This window comes from Ammospiza caudacuta, chromosome 38, assembly GCF_027887145.1.
Source record: "Ammospiza caudacuta isolate bAmmCau1 chromosome 38, bAmmCau1.pri, whole genome shotgun sequence".
NCBI classification, from domain to species: Eukaryota; Metazoa; Chordata; class Aves; order Passeriformes; family Passerellidae; genus Ammospiza; species Ammospiza caudacuta.
The window spans coordinates 895,158-916,033 of NC_080630.1; the positions used below are offsets into that span (position 1 = coordinate 895,158).

Consider the following 20,876-nt stretch of genomic DNA (forward strand, 5'->3'; position numbering starts at 1 on the left):
CCCCCAAATTCCCCCAAATCCCCCGCAAATCTCCCCCAACCCTCCAAAAATCCCCCCAGCCCCCCTAAATCCCCCCCATATCCCCTAAATCCTCCCCATTTGCCCCAAAAATCCCCCCCCAGACCCCCCCAAATCTCCCCCAAATCCGCCCGAAGCCCCTTCCTCCTATTTCTGCGTTTATTCCTCCGTTTTTCGGGGCTATTTCTCCTTTTACCCCCTTAAACCCCTCCCCCCACCCCAAACCGAACTCCTCCCCCTCTTCCTCGCCATTGGCCCGGCCTCCCGCATCTCATTAGCATCTCATTAGCATCTGATTATCGGCTCGGGCCCGGCAGGTGGGGAAGCGGCGGCGGCGGAGGCTCGGCCGCCATGCAGCGCCCCCCGTGCGCCCCCCCCGCGCTGCTGCCGGGGCTGCTGCTGCTCTGGGCCGCCGGACACGGTCAGTGCGCCCCCTCCCCAAATTCCCCGAGCCCCAAAACCCCCCCTGAGAAACCCCCAGACCCAAAAAACCCGGCCCCGAAAATCGGCAAAAAACCCCCCCAAAAAATCCTGAAAAAATCCCTAAAAATTCCTAAAAATCCGGACACGGTCAGTGCGCCCCCTCCCCAAATTCCCCGAGCCCCAAAACCCCCCCTGAGAAACCCCCAGACCCAAAAAACCCGGCCCCGAAAAACCCCCCCAAAAAATCCCGAAAAAATTCCTAAAAATTCCTAAAAATTCCTAAAAATTCCTAAAATCCGGACACGGTCAGTGCGCCCCCTCCCCAAATTCCCCGAGCCCCAAAACCCCCCCTGAGAAACCCCCAGACCCAAAAAACCCGGCCCCGAAAATCGGCAAAAAACCCCCCCAAAAAATCCTGAAAAAATCCCTAAAAATTCCTAAAAATCCGGACACGGTCAGTGCGCCCCCTCCCCAAATTCCCCGAGCCCCAAAACCCCCCCTGAGAAACCCCCAGACCCAAAAAACCCGGCCCCGAAAAACCCCCCCAAAAAATCCCGAAAAAATTCCTAAAAATTCCTAAAAATTCCTAAAAATTCCTAAAAATTCCTAAAAATCCGGACACGGTCAGTGCGCCCCCTCCCCAAATTCGCCGAACCCCAAAACCCCCCCTGAGAAACCCCCAGACCCAAAAAACCGGCCCCAAAAAACCCCCCCAAAAATAGGCAAAAAAATGCCCCCCAAAAATCTCGAAAATTAAAAAAAAAAATCTCTAAAACAGCCGGACCACCCTCGAGACCCCTCCTCAAATTCCCCGCACCCCAAAATCCCCCCCTGAGAAACCCCCAGACCCAAAAAACCCGGCCCCAAAAAAACCCCCAAAAAATCCTGAAAATAATCCCCAAAAATTAAAAAAAAAATCCCTAAAAATAGGGATCCCCCTCCGCGACCCCTCCCCAAATTCCCCCGACCCCGAAAAACCCCCAGACCCAAAAAAACCCGGCCCTGAAATACTGCAAAAAAAATCCCCAAAAAAATCACGAAAAAAATCCCTAAAATTAAAAAAAAATTCTCTAAAAAAATCCAGACCACCCTCGAGACCCCTCCCCAAATTCCCCGCACCCCAAAATCCCCCCCGAGAAACCCCCAGACCCAAAAAAAACCCTACCCTTAAAAACCCCCCTAAAATCTCCCCAAAAAATCCCGAAAAAAATCCAGAAAAATTCCAAAAAATTCCAATAAAATCCATAAAAATCCGGATCCCCCCGCGACCCCTCCCCAAATTCCCCGGACCCCAAAAAACCCCCAGACCCAAAAAAAACCCGATCTTAAAAAAAAACCTCCTAAAAATTCACAAAAAAACCCCAAAGAAAAATTTAAAAAAATCAAAAAAATTCCAGAAAAAATCAAAAAAATCCCAAAAAATTAAAAAAAAATCCCGACCCCTCCCCAAATTCCCCGAACCCCCAAAACCCTCCCAAAAAAAACCCCAGACCCAAAAAAGCCCCTTAAAAATCGCAAAAAAAATACAAAAAAAATACAAAAAAATCCCCCAAAAATATAAAAATACCCCCAAAAATCCCCCAAAAAATCCCCCAAAATTCCCGACCCCTCCCCAAATTATCTGAACCCCCAAAAATCCCCAAAAAATCCCAAAATTCCCCCCAAAATCCCCCCCGGCCCCCTCCCCAATCCCCGCCGCGCTCTGTGCCGCAGCCCCTCCCCCACCCCCGTGTGTCCCCCCCCCCCCCCGCTGCGGGTGGCGATGTCCCCTCGGTGTCCCCTCGGTGTCCCCTCCGTGTCCCCTCCGTGTCCCCTCCCCCCCCCGTGTCCCCTCTGTCCCCTCCCCCCCTTTTCTGGGGGGGTTTTCCCCCTTTTTGGGGTCTCCCCGCCCCTCCCCCAATGTCCCCAATGTCCCCAAAGCCACCATTGGGGTGGGGGGAGGGGCTGTGTGTGTGTGGGGGGGTGTCCCGTTATTGTCACATTGTCCCCTCCCCCCCCCCCCCCCGTGGGGTGCCAGGCGCCACCGGGGCTGTCCCCGAGAGCGTGGGTGACACTGAAAGGGCCATTGTCGCCAACCCCCCATCGGTGTCCCCAACCCCCCCATTGTCCCCTCCCCCTTATTGTCCCCAACCCCCCCATCAGTGTCCCCAACCCCCCCATTGTCCCCAACCCCCCCATTTTCCCCACCCCCCCATCGGTGTCCCCAACCCCCCCCATTGTCCCCTCCCCCTTATTGTCCCCAACCCCCCCATTGTCCCCAACCCCCCCTTGGTGTCCCCAACCCCCCCCATTGTCCCCAACCCCCCCCTCGGTGTCCCCAACCCCCCCATTGTCCCCTCCCCCCCTTGGGGACACGCTGACCTTGGCGCGGGGGTGACCTTGAGGGGGGGGGGAGGGGATTGTGCTGACACAGCAGAACGTGGGGTCACCCCCCCCCCCCATTGTCACCAACCCCCCCCATTGTCACCAACCCCCCCCCACTGTCACCAACCCCCCCCCACTGTCACCAACCCCCCCCCACTGTCACCAACCCCCCCCATTGTCACCAACCCCCCCCCACTGTCACCAACCCCCCCATTGTCACCAACCCCCCCCCCACTGTCACCAACCCCCCCCCACTGTCACCAACCCCCCCCATTGTCACCAACCCCCCCCCACTGTCACCTCAGTGTCACCACCCCCCCCTCGGTGTCACCCCCATCATTGTCACCCCCCCTCGATGTCACCAAGCCCCCTCATTGTCCCCCCCTTCAGTGTCACCCCCATCATTGTCACCCCCCCGATGTCACCAAGCCCCCTCATTGTCCCCCCCCTCGGTGTCACCCCTGTCATTGTCACCCCCCTGATGTCACCAACCCCATCCCATTGTCCCCCGTCCCCCCTCGGTGTCACCACCCCCGATGTTGCCCCGGTAACCAGAGGGGCCACTCGGGGACACCGGGGGTGTCACTGTCCCTGTCCCTGTCACTGTCACTGTCACTGTCACTGTCCCCACGGCCACCCCTGTGGCTGTGCCCCTGTCCCCGTGGTGTCACCGCTGTCACCGCTGCTGTCACTGTCCCTGTGCCACCCTCCCGCTGTCCCCAGTGTCCCCAGTGCTGTCACTGTCCCCAGTGCCACCCTCCTGCTGTCCCCAGTGTCCCCAAACCCCCGTGTTGGTGTCCCCAGTGCTGTCACTGTCCCCGGTGCCACCCTCCTGTCGTCCCCCGTGTCCCCAGATGTCCCCAGCACCCCAGGGATGGTGTCACCGTGTTGTCCCCACGCTGTCACTCTGTGTCACCCCGTCCTCCTGTCCCCTGTTGTCACCCTGTCACCGTGTGTCACCCTGTGTCACCGTGTCCCCTGTCCTGTGTTACCCTGTGTCACCGTGTCCCCTGTCCCTCCCAGTGACCTGTCCCTGTCCCTGTTGTCACCCTGTCACCGTGTGTCACCCTGTGTCACCGTGTCCCCTGTCCTGTGTCACCCTGTGTCACCGTGTCCCCTGTCCCTCCCAGTGACCTGTCCCTGTGTCCCCATGTCCCCTGTGTCACCGTGTGTCACCGTGTGTCACCGTGTGTCACTCTGTGTCACCGTGTCCCTCCCAGTGACCTGTCCCTGTCCCTGTGTCCCCATGTCCCCTGTGTCACCGTGTGTCACCGTGTGTCACTCTGTGTCACCCTGTGTCACTCTGTGTCACCGTGTCCCTCCCAGTGACCTGTCCCTGTCCCTGTGTCCCCATGTCCTCTGTGTCATCCTGTGTCATCCTGTGTCATCCTGTGTCACCTGTGTCACCTGTGTCATCGTGTGTCCCCTGTGTCACCGTGTGTCCCCTGTGTCACCTGTATCACCTGTGTCACCGTGTGTCCCCTGTGTCACCGTGTGTCCCCTGTGTCCCGTGTCCCCTGTGTCACCTGTCCGCGTCCCCGTGTCCCCATGTCCCCTGTGTCACCTGTGTCCCCTGTCCATGTCCCCATGTCCCCTGTGTCCCCTGTGTCACCTGTCCGTGTCCCCGTGTCCCCATGTCCCCTGTCCCTTGTGCTGTCCCCTCTGTTCCCTGTCCCCTGTGGTGACCCCGGGGTGTCCCCTCTGTCCCACTGCTGCCATCACCTGTGCCACCTGTGTGCCACCTGTGTGTCCCCAACGCCACCTGTGTGTGCCCAATGCCACCTGTGTGTTCCCAACGTCACCTGTGTGTCCCCAGTGTCACCTGTGTGTCCCCAGTGTCACCTGTGTGTCCCCAGGGTCACCTGTGTGTCCCCAATGTCCCCAATGTCCCCAGTGTCCCCTGTGTGTCCCCAACGCCACCTGTGTGTCCCCAATGTCACCTGTGTGTCTCCAATGTCACCTGTGTGTGCCCAACGTCACCTGTGTGTCCCCAGTGTCCCCTGTGTGTCCCCAGTGTCACCTGTGTGTCCCCAATGCCACCTGTGTGTCACCTGTGTGTCCCCAATGCCACCTGTGTGTCACCTGTGTGTCCCCAATGTCCCCAGTGTCACCTGTGTGTCCCCAGTGTCACCCGTGTGTCCCCAACACCACCTGTGTGTCCCCAGTGTCACCCGTGTGTCCCCAACACCACCTGTGTGTCCCCAGTGTCACCTGTGTGTCCCCAGGGTCACCTGTGTGTCCCCAATGTCCCCAATGTCCCCAGTGTCACCTGTGTGTCCCCAGTGTCACCTGTGTGTCACCTGTGTGTCACCTGTGTGTCCCCAACGCCACCTGTGTGTCCCCAACGCCACCTGTGTGTCCCCAGTGTCCCCTGTGTGTCCCCAATGTCACCTGTGTGTCCCCAATGTCCCCAGGTCACTCTCAGGAGGTGCAGGCCGAGAATGTCACCGTGCTGGAGGGTGGCACTGCCGAGATCACCTGTGTGTCCCCAGTGTCACCTGTGTGTCCCCAACGCCACCTGTGTGTCCCCAATGTCCCCAATGTCCCCAGTGTCACCTGTGTGTCACCTGTGTGTCCCCAACGCCACCTGTGTGTCCCCAATGTCACCTGTGTGTCCCCAGTGTCACCTGTGTGTCCCCAACGCCACCTGTGTGTCTCCAATGTCACCTGTGTGTCCCCAATGTCACCTGTGTGTGCCCAACGTCACCTGTGTGTCCCCAGTGTCCCCTGTGTGTCCCCAGTGTCACCTGTGTGTCCCCAATGCCACCTGTGTGTCACCTGTGTGTCCCCAATGTCCCCAGTGTCACCTGTGTGTCCCCAGTGTCACCCGTGTGTCCCCAACACCACCTGTGTGTCTCCAGTGTCACCTGTGTGTCCCCAGTGTCACCTGTGTGTCCCCAGGGTCACCTGTGTGTCCCCAATGTCCCCAATGTCCCCAGTGTCACCTGTGTGTCCCCAGTGTCACCTGTGTGTCACCTGTGTGTCACCTGTGTGTCCCCAACGCCACCTGTGTGTCCCCAACGCCACCTGTGTGTCCCCAATGTCCCCAATGTCCCCAGTGTCACCTGTGTGTCCCCAACGCCACCTGTGTGTCCCCAACGCCACCTGTGTGTCCCCAGTGTCACCTGTGTGTCCCCAACGCCACCTGTGTGTCCCCCAACGCCACCTGTGTGTCCCCAGTGCCACCTGTGTGTCCCCAGTGCCACCTGTGTGTCCCCAATGTCCCCAGGTCACTCTCAGGAGGTGCAGGCCGAGAATGTCACCGTGCTGGAGGGTGGCACTGCCGAGATCACCTGTCACCTGCACAGGTACGACGGCTCCATCGTGGTCATCCAGAACCCCGCCCGGCAGACGCTGTTCTTCAACGGCACCCGAGGTGACACTTTGGGGACACTTTGGGGACACTTTGGGGACACCTTGGGGACACCGGGAAAAACTGGGGGGATTTGGGGAAAAAAAAATGGGGGAAATTTATGGGAAATTTGGGGGAAATGGTGGAGAATTGGGGAAGATGAGATTTGGGGACATTTGGGGACATTGAAGGGCAGACGCTGTTCTTCAACGGCACCCGAGGTGACACTGGGGACACTTTGGGGACATTGGGGACATTTGGGAAAAAATGGGGGAAAATTGGGAAAAATGAGATTTGGGGACATTTGGGGTTTTGGGGAAATTTGGGAAAAAATGGGGAGGAAATGGTGGAAATTTGGGGAAAATGAGATTTGGGGACATTGGGGGACATTGGGGACTTTGGGGTGTTGGGGGAATTTGGGGGAAAAATGGGAAAAATGAGATTTGGGGACGTTTGGGGTATTGGGGAAATTTGGGAAAAAACGGGGAGGAAATGGTGGAAATTTGGGGAAAATGAGATTTGGGGACATTTGGGGACATTTGGGGACATTTGGGGGCGATCAAGGCATTGGGGACGTTTGGGGCGACGGGGAGAAAATGGAGAAATTTAAGGGAAAAATGGGAAAAATTGGGGAAAGTGAGATTTGGGGACATTGGGGGACATTGGGGTGTTGGGGACTTTGGGGATGTTGGGGAATTTGGGGGAAAAATGGGAAAAATGGGAAAAATGAGATTTGGGGACATTGGGGGACTTTGGGGACTTTGGGGTGTTGGGGGAATTTGGGGGAAAAATGGGGAAAAATGAGATTTGGGGACATTTGGGGACGTTTGGGGGGGATCAAGGGATTGGGGAACGTTTGGGACGTTGGGGAAAAAATGGGGAAATTTAAGGGAAAAATGGGAGAAATTGGGAAAGATGAGATTTGGGGACACCGTGGGGACATTGCGGGGGTGACCCTGGGACCCCATAACTGACCCTGTGACCCCATAACTGACCCTGTGACCCCATGGCTGACCCTGTGACCCCTCAATGTCCCCAATGTCCCCTCTGGTGTCCCCAGAGCTGCAGGACGAGCGTTTCGAGCCGGGGGTGTCACTGTGACCCCCTGGGTGACCCTGTGACCCCCTGGCTGACCCTGTGACCCCCTGGGTGACCCTGTGACCCCATGGCTGACCCTGTGACCCCCTGGGTGACCCTGTGACCCCATGGGTGACCCTGTGACCCCATGGGTGACCCTGGGACCCCATGGGTGACACTCTGACCTCATGGGTGACCCTGTGACCCCATGGCTGACCCTGTGACCCCCTGGCTGACCCTGCTGACCCCTCAGTGTCCCCAAATGTCCCCTGTGGTGTCCCCAGAGCTGCAGGACGAGCGTTTCGAGCTGGGGGTGACCCTGTGACCCCCTGGGTGACCCTGTGACCCCATGGGTGACCCTGCTGACCCCTCAATGTCCCCAAATGTCCCCAATGTCCCCTGTGGTGTCCCCAGCGCTGCAGGACGAGCGTTTCGAGCTGGGGGTGTCACTGTGACCCCCTGGGTGACCCTGTGACCCCATCGTGACCCTGTGACCCCCTGGGTGACCCTGTGACCCCATGGGTGACCCTGCTGACCCCTCAATGTCCCCAAATGTCCCCAATGTCCCCTCTGGCGTCCCCAGCGCTGCAGGACGAGCGTTTCGAGCTGGGGGTGACCCTGTGACCCCCTGGGTGACCCTGTGACCCCATGGCTGACCCTGTGACCCCATCGTGACCCTGTGACCCCCTGGGTGACCCTGTGGCCCCGTGGGTGACCCTGTGACCCCCTGGCTGACCCTGTGGCCCCGTGGGTGACCCTGTGACCCCGTGGGTGACCCTGTGACCCCTCAATGTCCCCTGTGGTGTCCCCAGCGCTGCAGGACGAGCGTTTCGAGCTGGGGGTGTCACTGTGACTCCCTGGGTGACCCTGTGACCCCATGGCTGACCCTGTGACCCCATCGTGACCCTGTGACCCCCTGGCTGACCCTGTGACCCCTCAATGTCCCCTGTGGTGTCCCCACCCAGCGCTGAAGGACGAGCGTTTCGAGCTGGCCGAGTTCAGCCGGCGGCGGCTGCGGCTGCGCCTGGCGCGGGCGCGGCTGGAGGACGAGGGCGGCTACTTCTGCCAGCTGTACGCCGACGACACGCACCACCAGATCGCCACCCTCACCGTGCTGGGTACGGGCGCACCTGGGCACACACCTGGGCACACCTGGGAGGGGAAGAACAAAAAAAACGGGGTGAAAATCGGGTGAAAAATGGGGGTTTTGGGAGGTTTTGGGCTACCTGGGCACACCTGGGCGCACCTGGGCGCGCCTGGGAGGGAAAAAACAAAAAAAAACGGGGTGAAAATCGGGTGAAAAATGGGGGTTTTGGGGGGTTTTGTGCTACCTGGGCACACCTAGGCACACCTGGGCGCACCTGGGCACACCTGGGCGCACACCTGGGCGCGCCTGGGAGGGAAAAAACAAAAAAAACGGGGTGAAAATCGGGTGAAAAATGGGGGTTTTGGGGGGTTTTGTGCTACCTGGGCACACCTGGGCGCACCTGGGCACACCTGGGCGCGCCTGGGAGGGAAAAAACAAAAAAAACGGGGTGAAAATCGGGTGAAAAATGGGGGTTTTGGGGGGTTTTGTGCTACCTGGGCACACCTGGGCACACCTGGGCTCACCTGGGCACAGCTGTCCCTTCGTGCCCCGAGCCCCGGCCCTCACCTGTCTGCTCCTGTCTCTGTTGTGTCACCTGGACCTCACCTGGACCTCACCTGGATCTCACCTGGATCTCACCTGGATCTCACCTGGATCACCTGCGTGCCACCTGGATCACCTGGATGCCACCTGTGTCACCTGGATGTCACCTGGATCACCTGGTGCTCACCTGGACCTCACCTGGACCTCACCTGGATCTCACCTGGATCACCTGGATGCCACCTGTGTCACCTGGATGTCACCTGGATCTCACCTGGCTCATCTGGATGTCACCTGGCTGACCTGGCGGTCACTTGTGTCACCTGGCTCACCTGGATGTCACCCCTCTCACCTGTCCCATCTCACCTGTCCATGTCTCACCTGTCCATGTCACACCTGTCCCATCTCACCTGTCCCATCCCACCTGTCCATGTCTCACCTGTCCATGTCTCACCTGTCCATGTCACACCTGTCCATGTCTCACCTGTGTCTCACCTGTCCATATCTCACCTGTCCCATCTCACCTGTCCCATCCCACCTGTCCATGTCTCACCTGTCCATGTCACACCTGTCCATGTCACACCTGTCTCTCACCTGTGTCTCACCTGTCCCATCTCACCTGTCCATGTCACACCTGTCCCATCTCACCTGTCCCATCCCACCTGTCCGTGTCTCACCTGTCCCATCCCACCTGTCCATGTCACACCTGTGTCACACCTGTCCCATCTCACCTGTCCATGTCTCACCTGTCCCATCTCACCTGTCCATGTCTCACCTGTCCATGTCTCACCTGTCCATGTCACACCTGTCTCTCACCTGTGTCACACCTGTCCATGTCACACCTGTCCTTATCTCACTTGTCCCATCTCACCTGTCCATGTCACACCTGTCTCTCACCTGTGTCTCACCTGTCCCATCTCACCTGTCCCATCTCACCTGTCCGTGTCTCACCTGTCCCATCCCACCTGTCCATGTCTCACGTGTCTCTCACCTGTGTCTCACCTGTCCCATCTCACCTGTCCATGCTCACCTGTCCATATCCCACCTGTCCATGTCTCACCTGTCCATATCACACCTGTCCCATCTCACCTGTCCCATCTCACCTGTCCATGTCTCACCTGTGTCTCACCTGTCTCACCTGTCCATATCTCACCTGTCCATATCTCACCTGTCCATATCTCACCTGTCCATGTCACACGTGTGTCTCACCTGTGTCTCACCTGTGTCTCACCTGTGCCCCCGCAGTGCCCCCCGAGCCGCCATTGGTCGAGGCGGGGGCGCTGGCCGTGGAGGGGGAGGAGCTGGAGCTCACCTGCCTGGTGCCGCGGGCGCGGCCGATGGCGACGCTGCGCTGGTACCCGCGACCGCCGCGAGCTGCCAGGTGAGCTCACCTGGGCGCACACCTGGGGGCACCTGGGAGGGGGTAAAGGGAAAAAAACGGGTGAAAATCGGGTGAAAAACGGGGATTTTGGGGCGTTTGGAGTTACCTGGGCACACCTGGGCGCACCTGGGGGGAAGGAAATGGGAAAACGGTGAAAATTGGGTGAGAATTGATGGAAATTTGGGGGGTTTTGAGAGAAAATTGGGATTTTGGGCACAGCCGGGCACACCTGGGGGTACCTGGGGGTACCTGGGCACACCTGGGCACACCTGGGGCACACCTCAGGGTACCTGGGGGGAAGGAAATGGGGAAAACGGTGAAAATTGGGTGAAAATTGATGGAAATTTGGGGGTTTTTGAGAGAAAATTGGCATTTTGGGCACAGCCGGGCACACCTGGGGGTACCTGGGGGTACCTGGGCACACCTGGGCACACCTGGGCACACCTGGGCACACCTGGGCGCACCTGGGGGGAAGGAAATGGGGAAAACGGTGAAAATTGATGGGAATTTGGGGGTTTTTGAGAGAAAATTGGGATTTTGGGCACAGCCGGGCACACCTGAGGGTACCTGGGTGTACCTGGGTGTACCTGGGCACACCTGGGCACACCTGGGCACACCTGGGGGGAAGGAAATGGGGAAAACGGTGAAAATTGGGTGAGAATTGATGGAAATTTGGGGGTTTTTGAGAGAAAATTGGGATTTTGGGCACAGCCGGGCACACCTGGGGGTACCTGGGTGTACCTGGGCACACCTGGGCACACCTGGGCACACCTCAGGGTACCTGGGGGTCCTTATGGACATATATGGGGGTACCTGGGGGTACTTGGGGACACGCCTGGGCACACCTGGGAGTACCTGTGCCCACCTTGGGAGATACCTGGGGGCACCTGGGGATATCTGTGGGTACCTGGGCACACACCCGGGCACACCTGAGGGTACCTGGGGGTACCTGGGTGTACCTGGGCACACACCTGAGGGTACCTGGGCACACACCTGGGCACACACCTGGGCACACCTGAGGGTACCTGGGGGTACCTGGGTGTACCTGGGCACACCTGAGGGTACCTGGGGGTACCTGGGCACACACCCGGGCACACCTGAGGGTACCTGGGGGTACCTGGGTGTACCTGGGCACACACCTGAGGGTACCTGGGCACACACCTGGGCACACACCTGGGCACACCTGAGGGTACCTGTCCCCATTCAGGGCGCAGCAGCCACCGGCAGGAGGGCAAGGTGTTCTGGCAGCGCTCGGTGCTGCACCTGGGGGTACCTGGGCACACACCTGGGCACACCTGGGCACACCTGGGCACACACCTGGGGGTACCTGGGCACACACCTGGGCACACACCTGGGTGTACCTGGGCACACACCTGGGTGTACCTGGGCACACCTGAGGGTACCTGTCCCCGTTTAGGGCGCAGCAGCCACCGGCAGGAGGGCAAGGTGTCCTGGCAGCGCTCGGTGCTGCACCTGGGGGTACCTGGGCACACACCTGGGCACACACCCGGGCACACCTGAGGGTACCTGTCCCCGTTTAGGGCGCAGCAGCCACCGGCAGGAGGGCAAGGTGTCCTGGCAGCGCTCGGTGCTGCACCTGGGGGTACCTGGGCACACACCTGGGGGTACCTGGGCACACACCTGGGCACACACCTGGGCACACCTGGGCACACACCTGAGGGTACACCTGGGCACACACCTGGGCACACACCTGGGGGTACCTGGGCACACACCTGGGTGTACCTGTGCCCACACCTGGGGGTACCTGTGCGCACACCTGGGCACACCTGAGGGTACCTGTCCCCGTTTAGGGCGCAGCAGCCACCGGCAGGAGGGCAAGGTGTCCTGGCAGCGCTCGGTGCTGCACCTGGGGGTACCTGGGCACACACCTGGGCACACACCCGGGCACACCTGAGGGTACCTGTCCCCGTTCAGGGCGCAGCAGCCACCGGCAGGAGGGCAAGGTGTTCTGGCAGCGCTCGGTGCTGCACCTGCGGCCGGAGCGGCGCGACCACGGCGCCATCGTCACCTGCGAGGCGACGCACCCCGCGCTGGGCAGGGGGCAGCGCCGGCAGACGCAGTACCAGCTGGACGTGCAGTGTGAGCGTACTGGGATACACTGGGAGGGACTGGGAGGGGTTAAAACGGGACTGGGAGGGGATTTGGGGTCACTGGTTTGTACTGGGAGGGACTGGGACAAACTGGGATAAACTGGGAGGGGATTGGGATAAACTGGTTTGTACTGGGACAAACTGGGAGGGCGCTGCAGTTCCCAAAGCCGCCACCAGGGGGAGCTGTGAGTGCATTGCGGGAACTGGTTTGTACTGGGAGGGGCTGGGAAAGGGTTAAAGGGGGTTTGGGGTCACTGGTTTGTACTGGTTTGTACTGGGAGGGAGTGGTTTGTACTGGTTTGTACTGGTTTGTACTGGTTTGTACTGGTTTGGGGTCACTGGGAGGCGACGCACCAGGGGGCAGCACTGGCAGACGCAGTACCAGCTGGACGTGCAGTGTGAGTGTACTGAGATATACTGGGATATACTGGGAGGGACTGGGAAAGGGTTAATGGGGGATTTGGGGTCACTGGTTTGTACTGGTTTGTACTGGGAGGGACTGGGACAAACTGGGAGGGCGCTGCAGTTCCCAAAGCCGCCACCAGGGGGAGCTGCGAGTGCATTGCGGGAACTGGAATGGAACTGGTTTGTACTGGGAGGGGCTGGGAAAGGGTTAAAGGGGGTTTGGGGTCACTGGTTTGTACTGGTTTGTACTGGTTTGGGGTCACTGGGAGGCGACGCACCAGGGGGCAGCGCCGGCAGACGCGGTACCAGCTGGACGTGCAGTGTGAGAATCTGTACTGGGATGTACTGGGAGGGACTGGGATATACTGGGAGGGACTGGGAGGGGTTAAAATGGGACTGGGAGGGGATTTGGGGTCACTGGTTTGTACTGGGAGGGACTGGGACAAACTGGGATAAACTGGGAGGGACTGGTTTGTACTGGTTTGTACTGGGATAAACTGGGAGGGACTGGTTTGTACTGGGATATACTGGGAGGGACTGGTTTACACTGGGATAAACTGGGAGGGACTGGTTTGTACTGGTTTGTACTGGGATAAACTGGGAGGGACTGGTTTACACTGGGATATACTGGGAGGGACTGGTTTACACTGGGATAAACTGGGAGGGACTGGTTTACACTGGGATAAACTGGTTTGTACTGGGACAAACTGGGAGGGCGCTGCAGTTCCCAAAGCCGCCACCAGGGGGAGCTGCGAGCGCACGGAGGGGCTGGGAAAGGGTTAAAGGGGGATTGGGGTTACTGGTTTGTACTGGGAGGGACTGGTTTGTACTGGTTTGTACTGGTTTAAACTGGGAGGGACTGGTTTGTACTGGGAAGGACTGGTTTGTACTGGGAGGGACTGGTTTGTACTGGTTTGTACTGGTCTGTACTGGTTTGTACTGGTTTGTACTGGTCTGTACTGGTTTGTACTGGTCTGTACTGGTTTGTACTGGTTTGTACTGGGAGGGACTGGTTTAAACTGGGAGGGACTGGTTTGTACTGGGAGGGACTGGTTTGTACTGGGAGGGACTGGTTTGTACTGGTTTGTACTGGTCTGTACTGGTCTGTACTGGTCTGTACTGGTCTGTACTGGTTTGTACTGGTTTGTACTGGTTTGTACTGGTTTAAACTGGGAGGGGCCGGGCAGATGGAGAACACTGGGGACACGGGCACAGGTGGCACCAGGCGTATGCCAGGTGTACCCAGGTGCACCTCAGGTGTACCCAGGTGCCACCAAGGGCCACCAGGTGTTCCCAGGTGCCGCCAGGTGTACCTGGGTGCCACCAGGCGTTGTACCCAGGTGCGTCTCAGGCGCCACCAGGTGTGCCCGGATGTACCACCAGGCGTACCCAGGTGTGCCCAGGTGCCACCCAGGTGCATCTCCGGTGCCAACATGAGGCGCCCAGGTGCCACCATGGGACTCCAGGTGCCACCAGGTGTTGTCACCAGGTGCGCCCAGGTACATCTCCAGGTGCCACCAGGTGCGCCCAGGTGTGCCCAGGTGTGCCCAGGTGCCACCAGGTGCATCTCAGGTGCCAACATGAGGCGCCCAGGTGCCACCATGGGACTCCAGGTGCCACCAGGTGTTGTCACCAGGTGTACCCCAGGTGCGCCCAGGTACATCTCAGGTGCCACCAGGTGCGCCCAGGTGTGCCCAGGTGTGCCCAGGTGCCAACCGTGCCCCCCTGTGCCCGCAGACCCCCCCTCGGTGCGGATCCACCCCTCGCAGAGCGTCCTGCGCGAAGGCGACACCTTGGTGCTCACCTGTGCCATCAACGGCAACCCCCGGTAAGGCTGGGGGGGCGGGCACACACCTGGGCACACCTGGGCGCACACCTGGGGGCACCTGGGAGGGGGTAAAGGAAAAAAAACGGGGTGGAAATCGGGTGAAAAACGGGGATTTGGGGGCGTTTGGAGTTACCTGGGCACACCTGGGCACACCTGGTGAAAATTGGGCGGAAAACGGGTTAAAAATGGGGGGTTTAAGGGCAAATTTCATTTTTTTGGGCACACCTGGGCACACCTGGCACCACCTGGGTCTCACCTCGGTGGGCACACCTGGGGGCGGAGAAATGGGGGAAAATGGCAAAAATTGGGTGAAAAATGGGTTAAAAATGGGGGGTTTTTTGGGGTTTGGAGTTACCTGTGCCCACCTGGGGGCACCTGTGCCCACCTGTGCCCACCTGTGCCCACCTGTGCAGCCCCACGGTAACGAGACCTGGGCACACCTTGGGGTGGAGAAATGGGGGAAAATGGCAAAAAATGGGTGAAATTTGGGTAAAAAAAATGGGGATTTTTGGGGGGTTTGGAGTTACCTGTGCCCACCTGGGGGCACCTGGTGATACCTGGGGGCATCTGGGGGTATCTGTGGCACACCTGGGCACACCTGGGGGCGGAGAAATGGGGGGAAATGGCAAAAATTGGGTGAAAAATGGGTTAAAAATGGGGGTTTTTTGGGGTTTGGAGTTACCTGTGCCCACCTGGGGGCACCTGGTGATACCTGGGGGCATCTGTGGCACACCTGGGCACACCTTGGGGGTGGGTGGGGGTATCTGTGGCACACCTGGGCACAGCTGGGGGTGGAGAAATGGGGGAAAACGGCAAAAAATTTGGGTGAAAAACGGGAATTTTGGAGGGTTTGGAGTTACCTGTGCCCACCTGTGCCCACCTGTGCCCACCTGTGCAGCCCCACGGAGGTGTCCTGGAGCCGCGGTAACGACACCTGGGCACACCTGGGGGTGCAGAAATGGGGGGGAAATGGCAAAAAATGGGTGAAATTTGGGTAAAAAAACGGGGATTTTGGAGGGTTTGGAGTTACCTGTGCCCACCTGTGCCCACCTGTGCCCACCTGTGCAGCCCCACAGTAACGAGACCTGGGCACACCTGGGGGTGCAGAAATGGGGGGGAAATGGCAAAAAATGGGTGAAATTTGGGTTAAAAAATGGGAATTTTGGAGGGTTTGGAGTTACCTGTGCCCACCTGTGCCCACCTGTGCAGCCCCACGGAGGTGTCCTGGAGCTGCGGTAACGACACCTGGGCACACCTGGGGGTGCAGAAATAGGGGGAAAATGGCAAAAAATGGGTGAAATTTGGGTAAAAAAATGGGAATTTTGGAGGGTTTGGAGTTACCTGTGCCCACCTGTGCCCACCTGTGCCCACCTGTGCAGCCCCACGGTAACGACACCTGGGCACACCTTGGGGGTGGAGAAATGGGGGGAAAATGGCAAAAATTGGGTGAAAAATGGGTTAAAAAACGGGGATTTTTGGGGGTTTGGAGTTACCTGTGCCCACCTGTGCCCACCTGTGCCCACCTGTGCAGCCCCACGGAGGTGTCCTGGAGCCGCGGTAACGAGTCGCTGCCGCCCCGTGCCCGCGCCGAGGGCGAGCGGCTGACGCTGCCGGCGCTGGCGCCGCAGGACAACGGCACCTACACCTGCCAGGTGGGCAACGCCCACGGCCGCGCCCACGACACCTACGTGCTGGTGGTGTACGGTGAGTGCCAGCGGGCACACCTGGGGTGGGCGTGGCGCACCTGGGCACACCTGGGGGGGCACCTGGGAGGGCACATGGGCACACATGGGGTGGGTATGGCACACCTGGGCACACCTGGGCACACCTGGGGGGGCACCTGGGAGGGCACATGGGCACCACCTGGGCACACCTGGGGGCACCTGGGAGGGCACCTGGGCACACCTGGGCACACCTGGGAGGGCACCTGGGCACACCTGAGGTGGGTATGGCACACCTGGGCACACCTGGGGGTGGGTATGGCACACCTGGGCACACCTGGGGGGGGACCTGGGCACACCTGGGGGGGCACCTGGGCACACCGGGGGTGGGTATGGCACACCTGGGCACACCTGGGGGGGCACCTGGGAGGGCACCTGGGCACACCTGGGCACACCTGGGCACACCTGGGGTGGGTATGGCACACCTGGGCACACCTGGGCACACCTGGGGTGGGTATGGCACACCTGGGGTGGGTATGGCACACCTGGGCACACCTGAGCTCACACCTGGGCACACCTGGGGACACCTGGGCACACCTGCAGGGCACCTGGGGTTCCTCATGGGGGCACCTGGACACGCCTGGGTCATACCTGGGCACACCCAACCTCACCTTGGCACACCTGGGGCACACCTGGGCACACCAGGGTCACACCTAGGGGCACCTGGGCACACACCTGGGGTGGGTGGGACATACCTGGGCACACCTGAGGTGGGTATGGCACACCTGGGGGCACCTGGGCACACCTGAGTACACCTGGGCACACATGGGGGGTTGGTGGGGGCACACCTGGGCACACCTGGGGTTGGGTGTATTACACCTGTGTGGTACCTGGGCACACCTGTGTCGTACCTGGCACACACCTGGGCACACCTGGGCACTGACGGCCCCTCCCCCCCCTCGCAGACCCAGGTGCGGTGGTGGCGGCGCAGGGGGCGGGGCCTTTCGCCGTGGTGGGCGGGGCCTTGGCGCTGCTCGTGTTCCTGCTGCTGCTCCTGCTGGGGGCGCTCGTCTGGTGCTCCGTGCGGCAGAAAGGTGGGCGGGGCTTCCAAAAGGGGCGGGGTTTCATAAAACGGGGCGTGGCTTGGGCGGCACCAGGCTCCAGGAGTGGGCGGGGCCTCATAAGGGGGAGGGTATGAGGGAAAAGGGGCGTGGTCACGGCGTGGGTGGGGCTGTGGGGGCGTGGCCGGGGAGGGGTGGGGACATCCCTGGCGTGTCCCCAAATTCCCCCATTTTCACCCCAAATTTTTCCCCGTTTCCCCCCCAAATTCCCCCATTTTCACCCCAAATTTTTCCCCGTTTCCCCCCCAAATTTCCCCAATTTTCACCCCAAATTTTTCCCCGTTTCCCCCCCAAATTCCCCCATTTTCACCCCAAATTTTTCCCCGTTTCCCCCCCAAATTCCCCAATTTTCACCCCAAATTTTTCCCCATTTCCACCCCAAATTCCCCAATTTTCACCCCAAATTTTTCCCCATTTCCACCCCAAATTCCCCAATTTTCACCCCAAATTTTTCCCCGTTTCCCCCCCAAATTCCCCCATTTTCACCCCAAATTTTTTCCCGTTTCCCCCCCAAATTCCCCCATTTTCACCCCAAATTTTTCCCCGTTTCCCCCCCAAATTCCCCAATTTTCACCCCAAATTTTTCCCCGTTTCCCCCCAAATTCCCCCATTTTCACCCCAAATTTTTCCCCATTTTTTCCCCAAATTCCCCCATTTTCACCCCAAATTTTTTCCCGTTTCCCCCCCAAATTCCCCCATTTTCACCCCAAATTTTTTCCCGTTTCCCCCCCAAATTCCCCCATTTTCACCCCAAATTTTTCCCCGTTTCCCCCCCAAATTCCCCCATTTTCACCCCAAATTTTTCCCCGTTTCTCCCCCAAATTCCCCCATTTTCACCCCATATTTTTCCCCGTTTCTCCCCCAAATTCCCCCATTTTCACCCCAAATTTTTCCCCGTTTCCCCCCCAAATTCCCCAATTTTCACCCCAAATTTTTCCCCATTTCCACCCCAAATTCCCCAATTTTCACCCCAAATTTTTCCCCGTTTCCCCCCCAAATTCCCCCATTTTCACCCCAAATTTTTTCCCGTTTCCCCCCCAAATTCCCCCATTTTCACCCCAAATTTTTCCCCGTTTCTCCCCCAAATTCCCCCATTTTCACCCCAAATTTTTCCCCGTTTCCCCCCCAAATTCCCCCATTTTCACCCCAAATTTTTTCCCGTTTCCCCCCCAAATTCCCCCATTTTCACCCCAAATTTTTCCCCGTTTCCCCCCCAAATTCCCCCATTTTCACCCCAAATTTTTCCCCGTTTCCCCCCCAAATTCCCCCATTTTCACCCCAAATTTTTCCCCGTTTCCCCCCCAAATTCCCCCATTTTCACCCCAAATTTTTCCCCGTTTCCCCCCCAAATTCCCCCATTTTCACCCCAAATTTTTCCCCGTTTCCCCCCCAAATTCCCCCATTTTCACCCCAAATTTTTCCCCGTTTGCCCCCCAAATTTCCCCAATTTTCACCCCAAATTTTTCCCCGTTTCCCCCCCAAATTCCCCCATTTTCACCCCAAATTTTTCCCCGTTTCCCCCTCAAATTCCCCAATTTTCACCCCAAATTTTTCCCCGTTTCCCCCCCAAATTCCCCAATTTTCACCCCAAATTTTTCCCCGTTTCCCCCCCAAATTCCCCCATTTTCACCCCAAATTTTTCCCCGTTTCCCCCCCAAATTCCCCCATTTTCACCCCAAATTTTTCCCCGTTTCCCCCCCAAATTCCCCCATTTTCACCCCAAATTTTTCCCCGTTTCCCCCCCAAATTCCCCAATTTTCACCCCAAATTTTTCCCCGTTTCCCCCCCAAATTCCCCCATTTTCACCCCAAATTTTTCCCCATTTCCCCCTCAAATTCCCCCATTTTCACCCCAAATTTTTCCCCGTTTCCCCCCCAAATTCCCCCATTTTCACCCCAAATTTTTCCCCGTTTCCCCCCCAAATTCCCCAATTTTCACCCCAAATTTTTCCCCGTTTCCCCCCCAAATTCCCCCATTTTCACCCCAAATTTTTCCCCATTTCCCCCTCAAATTCCCCCATTTTCACCCCAAATTTTTCCCCGTTTCCCCCCCAAATTCCCCCATTTTCACCCCAAATTTTTCCCCGTTTCCCCCCTCAAATTCCCCCATTTTCACCCCAAATTTTTCCCCGTTTCCCCCTCAAATTCCCCAATTTTCACCCCAAATTTTTCCCCGTTTCCCCCCCAAATTCCCCCATTTTCACCCCAAATTTTTCCCCATTTCCCCCTCAAATTCCCCCATTTTCACCCCAAATTTTTCCCCGTTTCCCCCCCAAATTCCCCCATTTTCACCCCAAATTTTTCCCCGTTTCTCCCCCAAATTCCCCCATTTTCACCCCAAATTTTTCCCCGTTTCCCCCCCAAATTCCCCAATTTTCACCCCAAATTTTTCCCCATTTCCACCCCAAATTCCCCCATTTTCACCCCAAATTTTTCCCCATTTTTTCCCCAAATTCCCCCATTTTCACCCCAAATTTTTCCCCGTTTCCCCCCCAAATTCTCCCATTTTTTCCCCAATCCCTCAACGTCCCCAATGATGTCCCCAAATTTTCCCCCTCTTTTCCCCCAAATTTACCCTTTTCTTCCCCATTTTTTCACCAAAACTTCCCCAGTTTCCAGCCAAATTCACTCAATTTTCCTAAATCTCCCCTTTTTCACCCAAATTTACCCAAATTCCCCATTCTTACCCCAGGCTCGTACCTGACGCACGAGGCCAGCATAATTTCCCCCATATTTTCCTCACATTTTCCCCATTTTTTCCCCGTTTTTCGCCCAAATTTCGCCCAAATTTCGCCCAAATTCCCCGTTTTTCCCCAATTTACCAAATTCGCCGTTTCTCGCCCCATTCCAGGCTCGTACCTGACGCACGAGGCCAGCACAATATTCCCCCATATTTTCCTCACATTTTCCCCATTTTTTCCCCGTTTTTCGCCCAAATTTCGCCCAAATTTCGCCCAAATTCCCCGTTTTTCCCCAATTTACCAAATTCGCCGTTTCTCGCCCCATTCCAGGCTCGTACCTGACGCACGAGGCCAGCGCCCTGGAGGACCAGGGGGAGGCGCGCGAGGCGTTCCTGGGGGGGGAGGGGGGGAAGCGCAAGGAGGAATTCTTCATCTGAGGGGGCGGGGCCTGCGGAGGGGGCGGGGCCTGCGGAGGGGGCGGGGCGCCCACCCCCCACTGGCCCCGCCCCCGACCGCGGGAGGGGGGAGGGGACAACGCAAAAATGGGGGCGGGGGGGGAGGAGGGGATTGGGGGATGTTCGAAAGGGGAGGGGTTAAAACGGGATAAGCCCCGCCCACGCCCCACAAACCCCGCCCCCTTCGCGAGCCACGCCCCCCTGAGAGCGGGGGGGAGGGGCCTCAAAGCCATTGGGGGGGGTGGGGGAGGGGCGCGGGTTTGGCCCCTCCCCCCCGCGCACGCGCACAATTTATGGGGGGGGAGGGGGCGGGGAAATGAATACTGTATGGGGTGGGCGTGGCCAAGGGAGGCCCCGCCCCCTCGGTGGGTGT

General features: G+C 58.6%; 1 protein-coding gene across 1 annotated transcript; it reads left to right on the plus strand.

Moving 5' to 3' along the window:
• Nucleotides 1-315: 315 nt before the first annotated feature.
• On the plus strand, nucleotides 316-20,485 carry CADM4 (cell adhesion molecule 4). The gene is given in 10 exon segments (XM_058823118.1): nucleotides 316-439; nucleotides 6,035-6,181; nucleotides 8,200-8,352; nucleotides 10,107-10,219; nucleotides 10,221-10,242; nucleotides 12,178-12,342; nucleotides 14,496-14,586; nucleotides 16,118-16,290; nucleotides 17,213-17,341; nucleotides 20,379-20,485. Coding segments are annotated over 10 exon segments (1,170 nt in total). The 5' UTR covers nucleotides 316-369.
• Nucleotides 20,486-20,876: the final 391 nt, after the last annotated feature.